This window comes from Austrofundulus limnaeus, unplaced genomic scaffold, assembly GCF_001266775.1.
Source record: "Austrofundulus limnaeus strain Quisiro unplaced genomic scaffold, Austrofundulus_limnaeus-1.0 Scaffold1556, whole genome shotgun sequence".
Classification (NCBI taxonomy): Eukaryota; Metazoa; Chordata; class Actinopteri; order Cyprinodontiformes; family Rivulidae; genus Austrofundulus; species Austrofundulus limnaeus.
The window spans coordinates 25,847-42,170 of record NW_013953958.1 but is presented as its reverse complement, the minus strand read 5'-3'; the positions used below and the strand labels follow the sequence as shown (position 1 = coordinate 42,170).

The following is a 16,324-nucleotide window of genomic DNA, read 5'->3' as shown; positions in this document are numbered from 1 at the left end:
TTGTGTAAAATATAGATTCTCGCATTAAAAGAGTTTTGTAAATTAAAACGTCTTTAGAGTTGAACTTAACATTAAAGCAACAGTGTGTAACATTTAGCTATATCTTATAGCAGAATTTAAGAGAATCACTAATCACTAACTAAGAAGTCATGGATTATTTTCATCTTGTAATAAGCTGTTTATATCTGCATGGGTGCGGGTCGACACCGCCATGTTTCTACAGTAGCTCGGAAAGGACAAACAAAAGGCTAGAAAAGTCTAAAACTGTTTGTGTTGAAATGATGAACTGGCGTCTGTCATTGTAGCTATGATAATTTTACATATTACAATTCCTAAATTTGTAGTTAAATTAAATTTACCACTTGAAATAAGAATATTTCTAAAGCTGCTATTAGATATGTGTCTGGGAATATCAAAGCTTTATGACACCTGACGGGTGTGGAATGATTTTTCAGTTGGTTGCAATAAGGAACCTCAACCACTAGATGTCGCTGGAAATTACTCACTATTCCTTTAAATATAGAGAAACATAAAACCAACAAATGGTAACAATTTGTGCACACAAGCCTGTTGAATAGAATCTGAGCTCGTTTTTGTTTCTGTCTTGGCAGAGCCKCTTTCTGTTTAGTGTTTTATCAAAAACGGACAAAGCTTTTTCATTTTTTTTTATAAAGGAAAATCTGATTCTGCACACACWYKAACACAATCTTTGTTTACTCATGCCTTGCCTGTACTGGTGGAGCTGAATGTTGAAGAGTTTGCAGGCYTCTGTTCAGCTTTKTTCTTCTTGTGTTTCTGATGTTTGACTGGAAGTGGTCACTTGTGTTCTTACGCYGTTAACCGACGGTGTGCTGACAAAAATTGCAGAAAGTTCGCTGTGGTTTTGTTCTGCCCTAAACTTTGCCCTAGGCTTTGCATTTTTTAGTATTATTTTAGAGGATGGCGGTGTTTCAGCGAGCCTCTTTCCTGCAGCTGACATTTTCTGGGTTATTTTTCTTATGTGGAGGGGGAACGTGTTGATTTTTTTAAAACTTTATTACCACAGACAGTACGACCTGCGAGAGAACAGCAAACACTCCGAGGTTCTGATCGACCTGACGGAGTTCTGTGGCCAGCTGGCCGAGGCCAAGTGTCTGGCAGTCAACCCTCGGGATAACAACTACCTGGCGGTGGGAGCCAACGGGCCGTTTGTTCGCCTCTACGACATCAGGATGATCCACAACTACAGGTTGGCCGTCACACACGTCCACTCTTCCTTTTTTTGAACTGCATCAACTCAGTTTTGCTCATTCTGCAGGAAATCTGTGAGTCAGAGCACATCGGCAGCTGTGCACACGTTCTGCGAAAGGCAGAAGCCAATCCCAGATGGTGCCGGGCAGTACTATGTAGCAGGTAGATGGCTCAGTTGTCTAAACGAACTGTTTTATGAAAGTTAACAGAGAAAGACGGGGCTGAGTAACATCATTCATCCTGTGAACGCTCCAGGGCACCTGCCTGTGAAACTCAGAGACTACAACAACCGGCTGAGGGTCCTGGTGGCCACTTACGTTACCTTCAGCCCGGACGGCACCGAGCTGCTCGTCAACATGGGTGGAGAACAGGTGATGTCTATCTGAGCAAACAAAAAGACGAGCTGTCGAACCTCGCTTTTCATTTCCCGTCCGTCACTCGAGGCTCAGTGTTGTAAGCTTTTATTTGTTTGTTTCCTGTAGGTGTATCTGTTTGATCTAACCTTTAAGCAGAGGCCGTATACCTTCTTCCTTCCAAAAAAATGCCAGCCAGCAGCAGGTGAGTGAAGGCTGCATTACTGTAAATAAAAATGTGTCCGTACGCWGCATGTTTCTGTTATTTCTGCTCTCCAGGAGAAGTGCAGAATGGAAAAACAACAAACGGCGTCTCTAATGGGATTCATCTGCCTGCCAGCCATATTCGCCTCGCTGGAAGTAAAATACACTCTAGGTAGTATTTATTTGTTCGTATTTAAATAGTTGTAAAGTATCCTGTTTCTGTATGTTCTTAATCCTCAGGGTCAGGTTGTTAAAAATGTCACTCCTTCCTCTCACTCCTTCAGTTCTCTCGAGCTTCCCCCTCACTTGGAGAAAGTGAAGCAACAAGCTAACGACGCGTTTGCTCGCCAGCAGTGGACACAAGCCATCCAGCTGTACAGTTTAGGCATTCACGAGGCCAGCGGCAGCGCCATGCTGTACGGGAACCGCGCTGCGGCCTACATGAAACGCAAGTGGTAGGTGTTRAAAGAGGTCCACGATTAGTTGTAACATTATATTTGATAAACTTTTAACTGTAAAATAAAGACTGTAAAAATACTGTAGGCTGTTTAGTTTTTATAATTTTTAAACTAAATTTTTAAAAATAAATTAAACTGACTAAGCCATTTTATTTACACACAAAGCATTCTGGGTAAAGGATGGCGTTGATAGGTCCTCTGTGTGAGCGAGCTATATCCACCCTGAAGGTTAATCTTGGACAATATCTGATGATCGACTCTTTTAYATGAAACCAGAGAGCGTTGACAGAGAGGAGCAGGTAGAAATGACTCAGCCTGGAACTGAAAATATGGGTGGAGGACCTCAGTTTAGCTTGTTTGTCACGCTAGCGCCGAGCTAATACATATAAGACAATATAGCGTCAACGCTAAAGCTAACAGGCTAAGCTGAGGTTCTTCTTCCATGAAGCAGCTCTGTTGTCCTCCATCCATATTTTCAGTTACAGGCTGAGTCATTTCTACCTTCTCCTCTCTGTCAACGCTCTCTGGTTTCATTTAAAAGGGTCGATCATCAGATATTGTCCAAGATTAACCTTCAGGGTGGATATAGCTCCCTAGCAGCCTCACACCGAGGACCTATCCACGTCATCATTTACCCAGAATGCTTTGTGTGTAAATAAAATGGCTCCGTCCGTGTTAAAATATATTTTAAAAATTTACAAAACTAAACAGCCTACAGTATTTTTACAGTCTTTATTTTACAGGTAAAATATTTGTTTATCAAATAAAGTTTAATGTTACAATTAARCGTGGATCCCTTCTAAAGAAACAATTCATAATCTTCACCCCAAAGCTTTGGAGTCATTTTTTTTTGTGTTGTGTGTTTCCCAGGGATGGAGACCATTACGATGCCCTGAGGGACTGTGTGAAGGCGCTCACGCTGAACCCGGCCCACCTGAAAGCCCATTTCAGGCTGGCGCGGTGTCTGTTCGAGCTGAAGTATGTGACGGAGGCTCTCGACTGTCTGGACGATTTCAAAGGGAAGTTTCCAGAACAAGCTCACAGCAGTGCCTGCGACGCCTTAGATAAAGACATCAAGGCTGCTCTTTTCACCAAATCAGAATCAGGTAGTTTCACTGGAAAAAGCTGTCACAACATAAAGAAAAAAGCATCCTGTTTGATTAGTAGTTTTAAGACACTTTAATGAATTGTGTTTTTTTTTTTGTCTTTACCAGCAGAGGACAAGAAAGGCAACAGCTCCGTCCGGTTCCACTCGTTCAGTCGAAAAGAGTCGATTCCCGAGGATGAGGTCGTGTTGAGGGAGCGCAGTTTCGATTACAAGCACAGATACTGCGGCCACTGCAACACCACCACCGACATCAAAGAGGCCAACTTCTTCGGCAGGTCGGTACATCTCGCCGACACTAGGGGGAGCTCTTCAGCTGTGTGATCAAACGAGATCTGATCTTAATCTCAGCATCAACAAAACCCACAGTGCTTCAACTAATAACAGGCAATTACAAGCTATTGTGTCTTTATTGAGTCCGCCCTCTAAACATTCAGAGCTGGTGAGAAAACCATGTGAACCCTTTGGTTTTAGGAACTTATCCGCAGATAGCTTTGACCTCAGACTTTATTGTAGCTGCAAATCTCAGCTGCTACAACAAAATGGTTTCATGTTCCCTCAGAGCTTTCAGCCTCTGCAGTTTTAAAGAATTTAGCTCCAATGTTTGTTCCTTTTAGACTTTTTTTCCCCCCAGACTTAGTCTTGTTCTCAGCAACAACATTAATCGACCCGTTATCTCTTTACACGGCACACATCGCATTGTAACAGAAGCTTTTCTTGCTGTCTGTTCGACTAATTATACTAATTTTAAATGATGTCGTGTGAAAGAATAAAAAGAAATCACACAACAAAAGTGTAAAAAAACAGGACATTGAAGAGGGGAAATCAAACATAAGTGAAATTATGCAGATAAAATAGAAACGTGGTATTTAACAGGTTGTAGTTTTGTGAGCAAATCTGCTCAAATGGGTAAAAGTTCATTCATTTAAGTAGTAAAAATATTACTAATAGTAACAATACAAATGTTGATAACAAATAGAGATACAAGTAATGAACGTACAGGTGGTGGTAACTTCAACAATGATAACAGTGAGAAAGTGGAGCATGGTGGAACAGAGGCTAGAGAAGGTCAGCCTGTGACCTGAAGGTTGCTGGTTCAACTCCCAACAAAAATGTGAGACATAAACCCCAAGGTTTGTTTTAACGGAAATAATAACATTAATACAAGGATCTAAGATTACAGATTGCTTTATAATCCTTCTTTTTGTCTCCTGTTGCCGAAGCGGGGGACATAGAAACACTCTCCGTCTGTCCGTTCACCTTATGAGATGATTTAAATAACGAAGGCCTGTGATGATCCAAGATGGCTGCCACCGTAGTCAAACCGTACATCGCATAAAAATAGGAGTAGCTTAAAAATAAAAGCAGCTGTTGAGCTGAATTTCTGTTTGTAAGTAGATCTAAGTATTTGCCAACACATACTCTTGAGCATTTGAAGATTGCGAGCGATCCCGCAATATCATGGGGAGATCACAGTTTGCTGAGGTGTGTCTCCGATCAACTCGTTTTGAGGCTGTCTCTTTAAATTCAAACGATGTGCTTCACACCTGGCCCGCCCCAGCTTCCAGCGTCCTTTCTAGTTTGATTTGTGACGAAACATTTCATTTAAAAATGAATTAGATGTTAACAAGGAAAGACTTGTCCATCCAGCCTTACATGTTGGAGCCAGAGTCTGACCCAGAACCAGAGGAGAATGAGGACCACCAGATTGTAGTTAAGTCCAGACCAGTTTTGTCACAAAGACTGTGACGTAATAGTTCAGAAAATGTCAAATAAAATAGAGAAAACTGGACGAGTTGAAAAATATGATCCAAACAGAATATAAAGGTATCTTTTAGTGCACCAGGAGAGACTACATTTAAATTGTCTGCACTCCTAAAGACTCCAAGTAGACAACAAAATGTATTTAATAACTTAAGTGGATTTTGCCTATGTCCCCTTTAAAAAAATCTGAAAAAAAATCATTCTGATGTCCTGATGCATCTCAGTAATCCAGGTAAAAAATCAAAAAGAAAAAAATTGTGTAGGTCTTCTGGACGGGTTCTTCTCTAATGAAACGTTTCGTCTCTCCTCCAAAAGACTTCTTCAGTCTGAGAGTTTCAGGCAAAATTCAGGCTTTTAAGCCCTGCCTCCATGTGACTGACACATCACATGGCTATCGTTGACACCTAATTAACACCTATTGTTAACAGGGGGTGGAGTGATACTGGCAATGGCAGCGCTGTAGGAGGGGGATAACTGAAAACGGAGGCCTCCACCTCTGTTTAACGATGGACGGTCTTTCTTCACAAAAATGGCTTCTTTTACTCCTCTCCCAAACCAACGTTCCTCTATCAAGAATGAGAACATCCTCATCTCTGAAAGAGTGACTGCTGGCCTGTAAATGAGTGAAAACTGCAGAGTTCTGGCCATTAGATGTAGCTCGTCTGTGTTGGGACATTCTTTTGAACAGTGGCTGCTTTGTTTCCCCGATGTATAACTGGTCGCAGTCCTCCTGGCACTTAACAGCTTCAGAGAAACTGAGACGTTTATTTTCTAAACATGATGTCCCAGTGGCTTTCAAACCCCAAAACACATTACGGCAAAGGCTGGTTCATCCCAAAGATCCGGTGCCCCGGCACAAACAGAGCAATGTTGTATATGCTGTTAAGTGCCAGGAGGACTGCGACCAGTTATACATCGGGGAAACAAAGCAGCCACTGTTCAAAAGAATGTCCCAACACAGATGAGCTACATCTAATGGCCAGAACTCTGCAGTTTTCACTCATTTACAGGCCAGCGGTCACTCTTTCAGAGATGAGGATGTTCTCATTCTTGATAGAGAGGAACGTTGGTTTGAGAGAGGAGTAAAAGAAGCCATTTTTGTGAAGAAAGACCGTCCATCATTAAACAGAGGTGGAGGCCTCCGTTTTCAGTTGTCCCCCTCCTACAGCGCTGCCATTGCCAGTATCACTCCACCCCCTGTTAAAAATAGGTGTTAATTAGGTGAGAGTATCAGTCACATGGAGGCAGGTCTTAAAAGCCTGAATTTTGCCTGAAACTCTCAGACTGAAGAAGTCTCTTGGAGGAGAGACGAAACGTTTCATTAGAGAAGAACCCATCCAGAAGACCTATACAATTTTTTTCTTTTTGATCATTCTGATAACTTTGGGTTTTAAAAGTAAAAGATGATCAAAACTTTTATAATCGGTTGAAGAAAATTAATGAGTTTCCAACTAATGAGTTCAATTGACCCTTATAGTTTATTAGGATGCAACTATAAGCTTTATTTCAACACATGGTACTTATATATTAAAAGGACTCACATGCTGCATAATTCAGTGTTTATGGTAAATTTCATGGATGGTGGTTCGCACCAGAAAATGTTTTTCTGACCTCAATGGTTTTATGACATGGTTGTAGAGAGATTTTGGCCCACTCTTCTTTTGTTCAGTGTTTGGTTTATTGAGGCTTGCAGACATTAGTTACAGCTCTCAGGGATTCACCACAGCATTTCAATCATGTTGAGGTTTGGACTTTGACTGGACCAGTGCAACACCTTGATTATTATTATTAAATATTATTATTTTTTAAGCCATTCTGTTGTAGATTAGCTGTTGTGTTCATGACCCAGTTTAGCCTCACATTTGACTCTAAAATACTTAACTTTACAGAGGAGTTTGTGGTCGACTCGATGACTACAAGATGCCCAAATCATCACCCCTCCACCACCGTGCTTGACAGTTTGTTGAATGTGTTAATGCTTACAGTACTTACTTTGATCTCATCTGTCTAAAGATTTAGTTCTAAAAATCTAGCAGTTCATTCAGATGCAACTTTACAAAGACTGGTAACTTGTTTTAAGTGTTTTGCATTTCTAAACATTTTGTTTTTATTGTAAAATGATGAACCACTTGTTTAGAAACAAACTTAAAACTATTCCCATATTAATGAGCAGCAACAGTTGATTCTTTAAGGTTATGACTGATGTGTTTCCTTCCTGGAATTGTGTTGACACACCTGTATGGTCCAGCCAGACAAACTGCTAAAACTCCTGCTTTATAGAGGTGCTCACACTGATGGTGGTCATGTAAGCTGGCTGCTGCTTTCCCTCTTAAATCCTATAGAAGCAGCAAGGATGAGTGGTTGTCCTGACATGTAAAATCCAAGATTTAGACGTCTTTTACACATGACTGCCCGTGCCATAATGTTTGTTGTGTTAGCTTAAAAAAAATGGCACCCAGTTGCTTAACCACCGTCTCATCTGTTATTATTCTCGCCTTATTTAGTTGAACAATCACTGTTACGACAGATTTTGTTTACAGTTTTGTTTCTGAACCTCATTTACCAGAATATCCTGCTCAGTTACTTGTCACATCTTTTTCCGGATAAGTCCTTCACAACACTCTGTTAGAGTAGTTCGGTGAAAAAAAGGCTTGCACACGTTTCCAGGTAGAAAGGTTTAAAAATTCTCTGTAAATGTTCCTCAACCCAAAGACATTCCAGGAGTCCACGGGCAGATCTGAGCAGTTTTCTTTCCTCTCCTCAGCAAAGGCCAATACATTGTGAGTGGCTCAGATGACGGCTCTTTCTTCATCTGGGAAAAGGAGACGACTAATCTGGTGAGGATCCTGCAGGGGGATGAGTCAATAGTGAACTGTCTACAGCCCCATCCCAGTTACTGTTTTCTGGCTACCAGTGGCATTGACCCTGTGGTTCGATTATGGAACCCCAGACCAGAGGTAAACAAAGTACATTTTGTCTATTTTAACCAAATACAACCCCAAATCCAAAAAAAAAAAAAAAAAAAAAAAAAAAAAAAAAAGTTGGAACACTGTGTAAAATAGAAATAAAAACAAAATTTGCACATCTCTAAGTTAATATTTATTCACAGTGTAACAATACCTAGGGGTGCAACGATACAGAAAATTCACGATTCGGTTCGGTTCAATACTTTAGTCTTACGGTTCAATATTTTTTCGATACAAAAAGAGAAATTTCCATGCCTCTTTTTAACTAGTAGAAGAACACAGATCCACTGATCCTTCAACACAGAGCATCTTCAGAAGACAAGTTGATAAAATAAATCTGAAAAACCCGTATTGTTCGATACTTAGTGTGTTTTGAACAGTTGGGTACTTGTACATGTATTGTTGCACCCCTAATAATAACATGTCAAATTAAAGTACCTTTCTTTAAAAGTTGGGACTTTTAACACTGTGAATCATCCCCTCTTTTAACAACAGTCTGTAAACATCTAGGAACAAAAAATAAACAGTTTTTTTGGGGGAAAATTTCTCATTCATGTCTGATGTAGGATTCCAGCTGTTCAACAGTTCTGGGTTATCTTTGCTTGATTGTTTTGTTAGGTGGAAACAGATAGATGTCACCTTTTCAAATGCGTAAGATGCCTGTTCTAGAGACATTAATGCACCCCATACCATCAGAAAGGCAGGCTTTTCAACTTTATACTGATAGCAAAGTGGATGGTCCGCTTCTTGTATGTGGTGTCTGGGATTTCCAAAAGGAGTTTCAAGTTTCGATTTGAGCAGTTTTCTACTTTAACTTGGTCCGTTGTATTTATGAGGTGGTGTCCCGATACTAGTTTCAATTCTCAATCAGAGTATGAGTAAAAGTACTTCAGTTTTGGTACTAGCTTAAATATTACACAACTTTAAAAACACGTTTCTTTTATTTAGGACAAGTCTCGCCTTCCTTATAGGCCTACAGCCCCTCTGACTGGATCCTTTCAAATAAATAACATGATACATACTTTTGGAACATTTTAAAATACCTAAACATAACTAATACAATTTTCTTCAACTTATGGAACTGGAAACTTTTTTTTTTTTTGGAAATGCAAACTTTAACGCATTCAAAGGAGTATCGATACCAGTATGGATATGGCTATGTGTATCGGTCCTAAGTATAGTGTTCACACATGGCTTTTTCTTTGCATGATAGAGCTTTAACCAGCTAACTGTGTTTACAGACAGTGATCTGTTGAAGTGTTCCTGAGCTCATGCTGATATGTCCAAAATTGAATCAGATCTGTTTAGGGTAGTCTTATAGATTAAAAAAAAACTTTGCTTCAAATATTTTTTAAGTCTAAGTTGTTGTTGATGTTGTTTTAGTTTAAGGCGGCAGGCTGTAGAGAAATAGGTTCACTGTCTCCCTGTTCCTCCTTTCCCTGCTCCTCTTTGCTGCGGATGCTGTTAACTCCGCCCCACTTCACTGTGGCCGACTGTCCACTTGTCCAGAGTACTGCAAATTTTTTTTGTGGAAATTATGGCTTTTTTAATGTCAAGATACAGGTCAACACCTGAAGGGGTTGACATGTACGTACATGTTCAGATTCTTGAAATCTTTTGATGTTATGAACCGTAAATGATGAGATATTTAAAGTCATCACTTCTAAGAAATTCAGCCTCTTAAATGTGCTATTTATACCCAGAGCTCTACTGATCTGTTGCCAACTAACCTAATTAGCTGCGAGTTGCTCCTTCAGCTGTTTCTTACTCGTATCACTACCAAATCTTTTGTTGAGAACTTTTTGACATAGTACAACTTCTTAGTTTAAACATTCAATATATCCCATCATTTCATTCTGTTTTAATTTACATTTTGCACAATGTTCCAAATAGTTCAGGGGTTGTGTTTTGCCATAATATTTATGATACTGTTCACTTTGTGGGGGTTTGTTCATCCTACAGACGGACAATGAGAACGGCCGRGTGGTGGAGGACATGGACGGAGCTGCTCAGGCGAATCAGCGGCGTATGAACGCCGACCCGCTGGAGGTGATGCTGCTGAACATGGGCTACCGCATCACAGGACTGCGCGGCGTCGGTCCGGACGGCTCGGACGACGAAGACAGCTCGGAGGGACAAGTGCAGTGCCGGCCGAGCTAAACGGACCGCCGCCCGTTCTGCAGAGCGGATTTAGGAAGCGACGCACACTCTCTCTCCCACCCCCGCTCCTCGTTCGACCACCCCCCACCGCCTCCYCCACCCTTCATCCCCGCTCTGACGGAGTGCCGAGCGAGCGCCGTGTCACATCGCCGCACTTTGCATCGCCCTCCTGTGACACCAAATCTGTGGGAGAYGAGTTTGTGGAGGGTTATCACCCTTTTCAGAACGCCAACAACACCTCAGCCTGATCCTGGGAGCTGTGGGGCAGGTGGAATACTTTAGAGGAGAGCACCTRCGCCACTCCCCAGGTTCTCACTAAAAACAGAGTCCAGCGCTTAAACCYCTTTGGGTTTTTGTTGGATAGTCAAGTGACCTGTTTTGAGGTCCGCATGGCCACAGATTTCTTCACGTAGGACGAGATCACGAGCAGTAAACGGTGCTTTGTTGCATCTTACCCATTCGTATCGACGGAGCAAAAGCGCCCGCTCGTCAAAAGGCTGCAAGTTACCTGAGTTAGACTGAGTTTGTCACAGAAACCTAAGAACTGATGGTAGCAACTCGTGAAGATCGTTGCTCTGTTGAAATGTATTTATAAGCTTTGTTTAATTTAAAAACAAACAAAAAAAGAAGGCGGGTTTCTGCTGCCAAAGGTTGCCATCTGTTATACAGCCAAGGAGTAATGTGTGGTTTCTATGTTCCTGTCACACGTAGTTTTAATATTTTTTAGTTTGAGCTTAAACTACTAAATAAGTTGTTTACAAGAGTCAAGATACGGMAGAGGAAGTGTTTGTAACAAAAATAACGTAATAAATTGTTTGTCCTGCCACTTCTTTTTTTTTTGTCCCAATTATTTGAACTCATGCTTTTTGGCGATGAAATAGTAAACTTTAGTTGAGTAGAAGTGGGACACAGATGCTAATTTGTGTAATATAATAACCGGGGATGGGGCAAATCATTTTAAGGCGGCAAGGTTCCCCCGGCTGCATGGCTGCGACATTAGTCCACTGCTTCGATAAGGTTGCATGTGGCTGAAAGTGTCAGACGCTTGGAGAAGAGCTTGTTTTAGGTTTTTTTTATCCTAAATTCTAACAACTCTTCATGAATTGGATCTCAGCCTCATAAATCACTTGGCTTCCATGTGTTTAACTTTAATTTAAAATCCCCTGTTTCTCTATCTCTGGGATATCTTGATGCAAACAAGAACTAATAAAATGATTGAACACATTCTTGCTTGTTTTTGTTGTGACATTCACACGAACACGGACAACAACACTATCTGGGTTAGGAAGATGTACTGTCGCTGGAGCTGGGGTCCGCTCGTTTATCAGTGTCGGCTCCGCTCCGTGCTTCTGCTGACTGTTCCACAGCAGATGTGAGGGTCAGTAGTTAGGGGAACATCTAATGCCCCACATACTGTAGAAAGGAGGGTACAGAAGAGCAGCGACGATATTACTGCTGACTGGGAATAAAATGTTGGGGAAATTTAATTAAGAGGCAAACGACATAGATAAAGTACCACAAAGTAATACCTGAGTAAAAGTACAAGTATGTTAACAAAATAAAAATACTTGGGTAAAAGTCTCCTTTAGGAATATTACTTGAGTAAAAGTCTTAAAATATTTGATATTTTTGTACTTAAGTATTAAAGGTAAAAGTATTGATTTAAAATGAGCAGTTAGATTTTCTATGAGGACATTTATTAGGAGGTGACCTCCCCAAAAAAATACAGAAATGACTGTTGTATTAAAATAATTAATTTGTTAAATTTAGGATGAACTAGTCCAGCTGTTTCAGTTTATATAGATATATCAAGGCTGCACAAACCTTTTCAAAATGAAAATCTATCTGAGGGCTGCGGCCAAATGCAATAATATAATTCATGAAATACTTCTCAGTCCTTTTATTTTAATGATAAAGGTAAAGGTGCTTTATTTGTCATCAGTGTATGTTTCCACACAATGACGAAATTTGTGCTCTGCATTTAACCCATCCACACCCAAGTGGAGCAGCGGGCAGCCATGTGAGGCGCCCGGGGAGCAGTTAGGGTTAGGTGTCTTGCTCAAGGACACCACGACATGTGGGTATGGCGGGGYGMRGAACCTAAGACTTTCGGGTCCCAAGCCGGCTGCTCTACCACTACACCACAGCCGCCCCTGATTATGTCCTGCTGGAGTGTGACATGATTTGTCTGTGTTCAAATTAATACGGTATCAGAATTTTATATATTTATACTTCTCATTCAACCATAATTAAATTCACTCTATCTAGGAGGCACAACTTATATGGATTTTATTAATTTTTACAATAACAAGCTGGAATGAAAACAAGCAAAAATAAAAGTAACAACTTTCTACTTCTTGTCTTTTTTAAAAATGTAAGGAGTAGAAAGTAATTGTGTGAAAATGTAGAAGTAAAAAGTAGGCTGAAAAATAATTACTCAAGTACAGATACCCAAAAATTCTACTTAAGTAGCTACAGTAGCAAAGCATTTGTACTTAGTTACTTTACAACTATGTAAAGTACCACAAAGCGATACTTGAGTAAAAGTACAAGTACCTTACCTTAAAATTGTTTTGGTAAAAGTTAAAAGTTTCTCCTAGGAATATTACTTGAGTATTTGACATTTACTGTAACTTTACAAAAGTAAATTCCTGATAAAGCTTAAACAAAAGGTAAGGAAGTTGGTGCATGGTTGATTATMTCTTTGTTGTAGCAATGCTTATTGACCATAAATCATATATTGTTGGAAAACCTGTTATTTTTCCTTTTAAATGGTGCCACATTTGTAAGGAACATGCATTTGTAGGATGAGCAGTAGAGCCAAGTATGTGGGTTGCACACATGAAAATTTTGCCAAATCTCTGCAAAACAACTTATTTTTGTGACTCTTGTTTTGAGCTTCTTTTACCTCCAGATGATGCCAATCAGGTGCCTGATTGGTAATCTCAGTGCAGAGAGATGAAATTCTGCCATCAGTGGTAATCTCGTATATCCACAGTCTGGGACTGAACTCGATCCTCCAACGCTCGCCCCCACAGAGCGTGGTTTATGAGAGACTACCTTCAGGATTTGGGAGTGGAAAGAATGGGAACGCCTGCCAGCAGTCCTGACCTTAACCCCGTGCTTGGGAGTGCTGTTCGTGCCAGACGACTAACACAACCATGTCGGCTGATTTGCGACAAACGCTGATTGAGGAATGAGTTGCCTTCCCACAGCAGTGCGTGAGGAAGAGGTGCCAGGCTGGTGGCTGTGTATGGTTCTTCCACACGCTCCTGCTGGCAAATGAATAAATTGTTAAATCGACAATATGCCTTGTTTCATCCAGTTCACCGAACACCAAACAAGTCAATGGCAGAATAAACTTGGCAGAGAAAATTTGGTATTTTTTCCTTGTGTGCGACGTACACATCTCTACTACTCATCATCCCACAAATGCATGTTCCTAACAAATGTTGACACTTCTGCATGGTGGAGCAGTGGTTGTTTCCTCAGCAAATCCTCTTTCCTTCGATGAGTGGGTTTTCTCCAACAGTTTAAAAAAAATCCTGCACGTTCGGTTAACTAAAGATTGTTTTCAACTGTGATGAATTTGGTATATTTGTAATCACTTATTTTGTATGGTTTTCATTTCATTCTGCTGGTGTGATTTTTTTTCCAGTCTAAAAAATTGAATGCAAACATACAGCAAAGAAAGTGACAGTCCTTTTGTGTTTTTGCAATAAAATAAAAAAAGGTTACACAATAAATCAAATATATTTTAATAGGCGAAGGATGTTTGTTTGAATCCTGCTCCCACTGACGGTAAACACAACAGAAGAAGCGCAAATAAACGATGCTGCGTTCAAGGACCACACCGTTTTGTCGGACAGCGCGCTTCCGCCTCCACGCTGTACGTCACTGAAGGCTGTGATGGCGGAGGTGGACGGTAGCGACATAATGATGACTTACCACGGTGATTTCTCAAAAAACGAGAGAAAAAGCAGCCGCTACCCGTACTGCATCGTCTGGACACCTATTCCCATTTTATCGTAAGAAGCTATCTCTTGTTTTCCGCTCCATAAGCCTCAGCTTCCCCAGAGAGTGCAAGTTCATTGCTTAATTCCAAGCTGATTAGCCACAGAAGCTCATTTTTATATTTTACCACACAGTTACTTTAAGCGCACAGCAAATATTGTGTTTTGTTACATAAATAAAGATAAACGAGTTGGTGCTGCCCTCCATCCTGCAGGTGGGTGCTCCCCTTCATTGGTCACATGGGTATCTGCACATCTTCTGGAGTCATACGGGATTTTGCAGGATCCTATTTTGTCTCGGTACGTTGTGCATCTTATATGGCAGGCCTTTGTGCCATATAGTTATAACCACACCGCACTTTTTTTGATCTCATTATTAGCATTCCTGCAAGTCAAATTAACAATAACATGCAGAACTGAAATTAAAGCTAATTGTCCTTCTACTTTTATGGCAATAACTGTTTCTGAAGGGAAAAGTCAGCCACTATTGCTAAAAATAATTATGAATATATTCTTTTTTTTTGTCCACCATAAATGAGTAAGTCTTTAAAAGCTGTTTAAGCCTAAAGTAAAATTATCAAATTGAAATGATTTAACTTTATCTCCTGGAAGAATTGTTCCGTACAGGTTTTTATAAAACGTTATGCTTTCAGGAGCTGCTGACGTTGAAAATGTGACTTCTCTTTTCTAGGAGGACAACATGGGGTTTGGTCGACCCACAAAGTAAGAATGATAATTACATTACGATAACGTCTCAGTGAGGTGGTTGTTGAAATCGACTCACTGGTCAACTGTTGCTGCAGGTTTTGGAAACTGGATGTGGACAAGGTCTGTGGTAACGGTGCCGCCACGTGGGACCAAGCTGTGCACGACGCATCTGAAGAATACAAATGCAGGCCGGTGCGAATGTGGTTTTTTTGTTTGTTTGCGCTTCATTAACATGCTGTATGTTGCTTTATCAATATTAATAGATATATTTTCCTTTTTTAACCAAAGCATAATCTGTGCTTCGATAACTGCCATTCTCACGTTGCCATGGCCTTAAATCTGATGCGATACGACAACAGCTCCTCCTGGAACATGGTGAACCTGTGTATGCTGTCCTTCGTTCATGGGAAACACGTGAGGTGAGTATTTCACACTCGTTAAGCCTCTTCTTCCAGTAGTGGAAGAATAGTTTGTAAAGAAAAACTCAAAGTAGTTTTCAGAAATGTTTTCAGGATGTTCAAGTCTAGAAGATATCAAAATTTGGATTTAAGCAAGACGTTGCAAACTCTGGTCTTACTGTCGCAGTTGTGTGACAAAAAAAATATTTTTTTGTTGTTCTTGCACTGCCTCAGAACCAGTTCTGTGCACAAGCTCCTAACTGAACAATTTTCTCGCAGGGAATACACCGAGTATCACGCAACTGGTCAGAACTTTATGAGCATGTTCCAGCAGAAAAGCAGCTCCAGTGGGCCGCTCTCGTTTCGCTTCCACCGCTGGCTAAGGCTGTTGGAAAATGCGGCCATCTTCACAAGAGTTCTGTCGAGACTTAAATAGAAAGTCTGATAAATCTTATAGGGATTAGTCAAAGAACTCGTGGAAGGAGATTTCACAGTTTTTTGCATGGAGGAGACAGCGTGGAGACACAGGTGGCTGTTGAATATTCGTGACGTGAATCAACAGACCACACATGCAGTGATATCAGGACAAGACAATCTAACATTTTGGATATCCCCAAATCTGAGCCGACTAGATCCCTCTTAAAGGGATCCATGATTAGTTGTAACATTAGACTTTATTTGATTAACATTTATTTTAACTGTAAAATAACTACTGTAAAAATAATACTGTAGGATTTTTAGTTTTTATCATTTTTAAACTAAAAGTTTAAAAATATATTACACGGACGGAGCCATTTTACTTATACGCAAAGCATTCCGGGTAAATGACGTGGATTGTTCCTCGATGCGAGGCCGCTAGCAAGCTACAGTATATCCACCCTGAAGGTTAATCTTGGACAATATCTGATGATCGACTCTTTTAAATGAAACCAGAGAGCGTTGACAGAGAGGAGAAGGTAGAAATG

General features: G+C 40.6%; 2 protein-coding genes across 4 annotated transcripts in view; both read left to right on the top strand.

Moving 5' to 3' along the window:
* The window catches only part of wdtc1 (WD and tetratricopeptide repeats 1), a 15,439-nt gene extending 3,974 nt beyond the window's left edge, over positions 1–11,465 (top strand). For 2 of the 3 annotated variants that reach the window (XM_014032850.1, XM_014032851.1), the window contains exons 7-16: positions 1,046–1,228; positions 1,298–1,392; positions 1,486–1,601; positions 1,713–1,788; positions 1,863–1,959; positions 2,072–2,242; positions 3,116–3,351; positions 3,460–3,628; positions 7,879–8,071; positions 10,043–11,465. In XM_014032850.1, the coding sequence (XP_013888304.1) occupies positions 1,046–1,228; positions 1,298–1,392; positions 1,486–1,601; positions 1,713–1,788; positions 1,863–1,959; positions 2,072–2,242; positions 3,116–3,351; positions 3,460–3,628; positions 7,879–8,071; positions 10,043–10,240 (1,534 nt within the window). In that variant the 3' untranslated portion in view covers positions 10,241–11,465. The remainder of the gene's footprint in view (positions 1–1,045; positions 1,229–1,297; positions 1,393–1,485; positions 1,602–1,712; positions 1,789–1,862; positions 1,960–2,071; positions 2,243–3,115; positions 3,352–3,459; positions 3,629–7,878; positions 8,072–10,042) is intronic. The other variant, XM_014032852.1, reaches the window with a different exon arrangement.
* A 2,655-nt stretch (positions 11,466–14,120) lies between these two features.
* Positions 14,121–16,324, top strand: part of LOC106535772 (transmembrane protein 222) — a 4,951-nt gene continuing 2,747 nt past the window's right edge. The window contains exons 1-5 of the mRNA XM_014032848.1: positions 14,121–14,268; positions 14,469–14,553; positions 14,945–14,976; positions 15,057–15,153; positions 15,250–15,380. Of these exons, the coding sequence (XP_013888302.1) occupies positions 14,150–14,268; positions 14,469–14,553; positions 14,945–14,976; positions 15,057–15,153; positions 15,250–15,380 (464 nt within the window). The 5' untranslated portion in view covers positions 14,121–14,149. The remainder of the gene's footprint in view (positions 14,269–14,468; positions 14,554–14,944; positions 14,977–15,056; positions 15,154–15,249; positions 15,381–16,324) is intronic.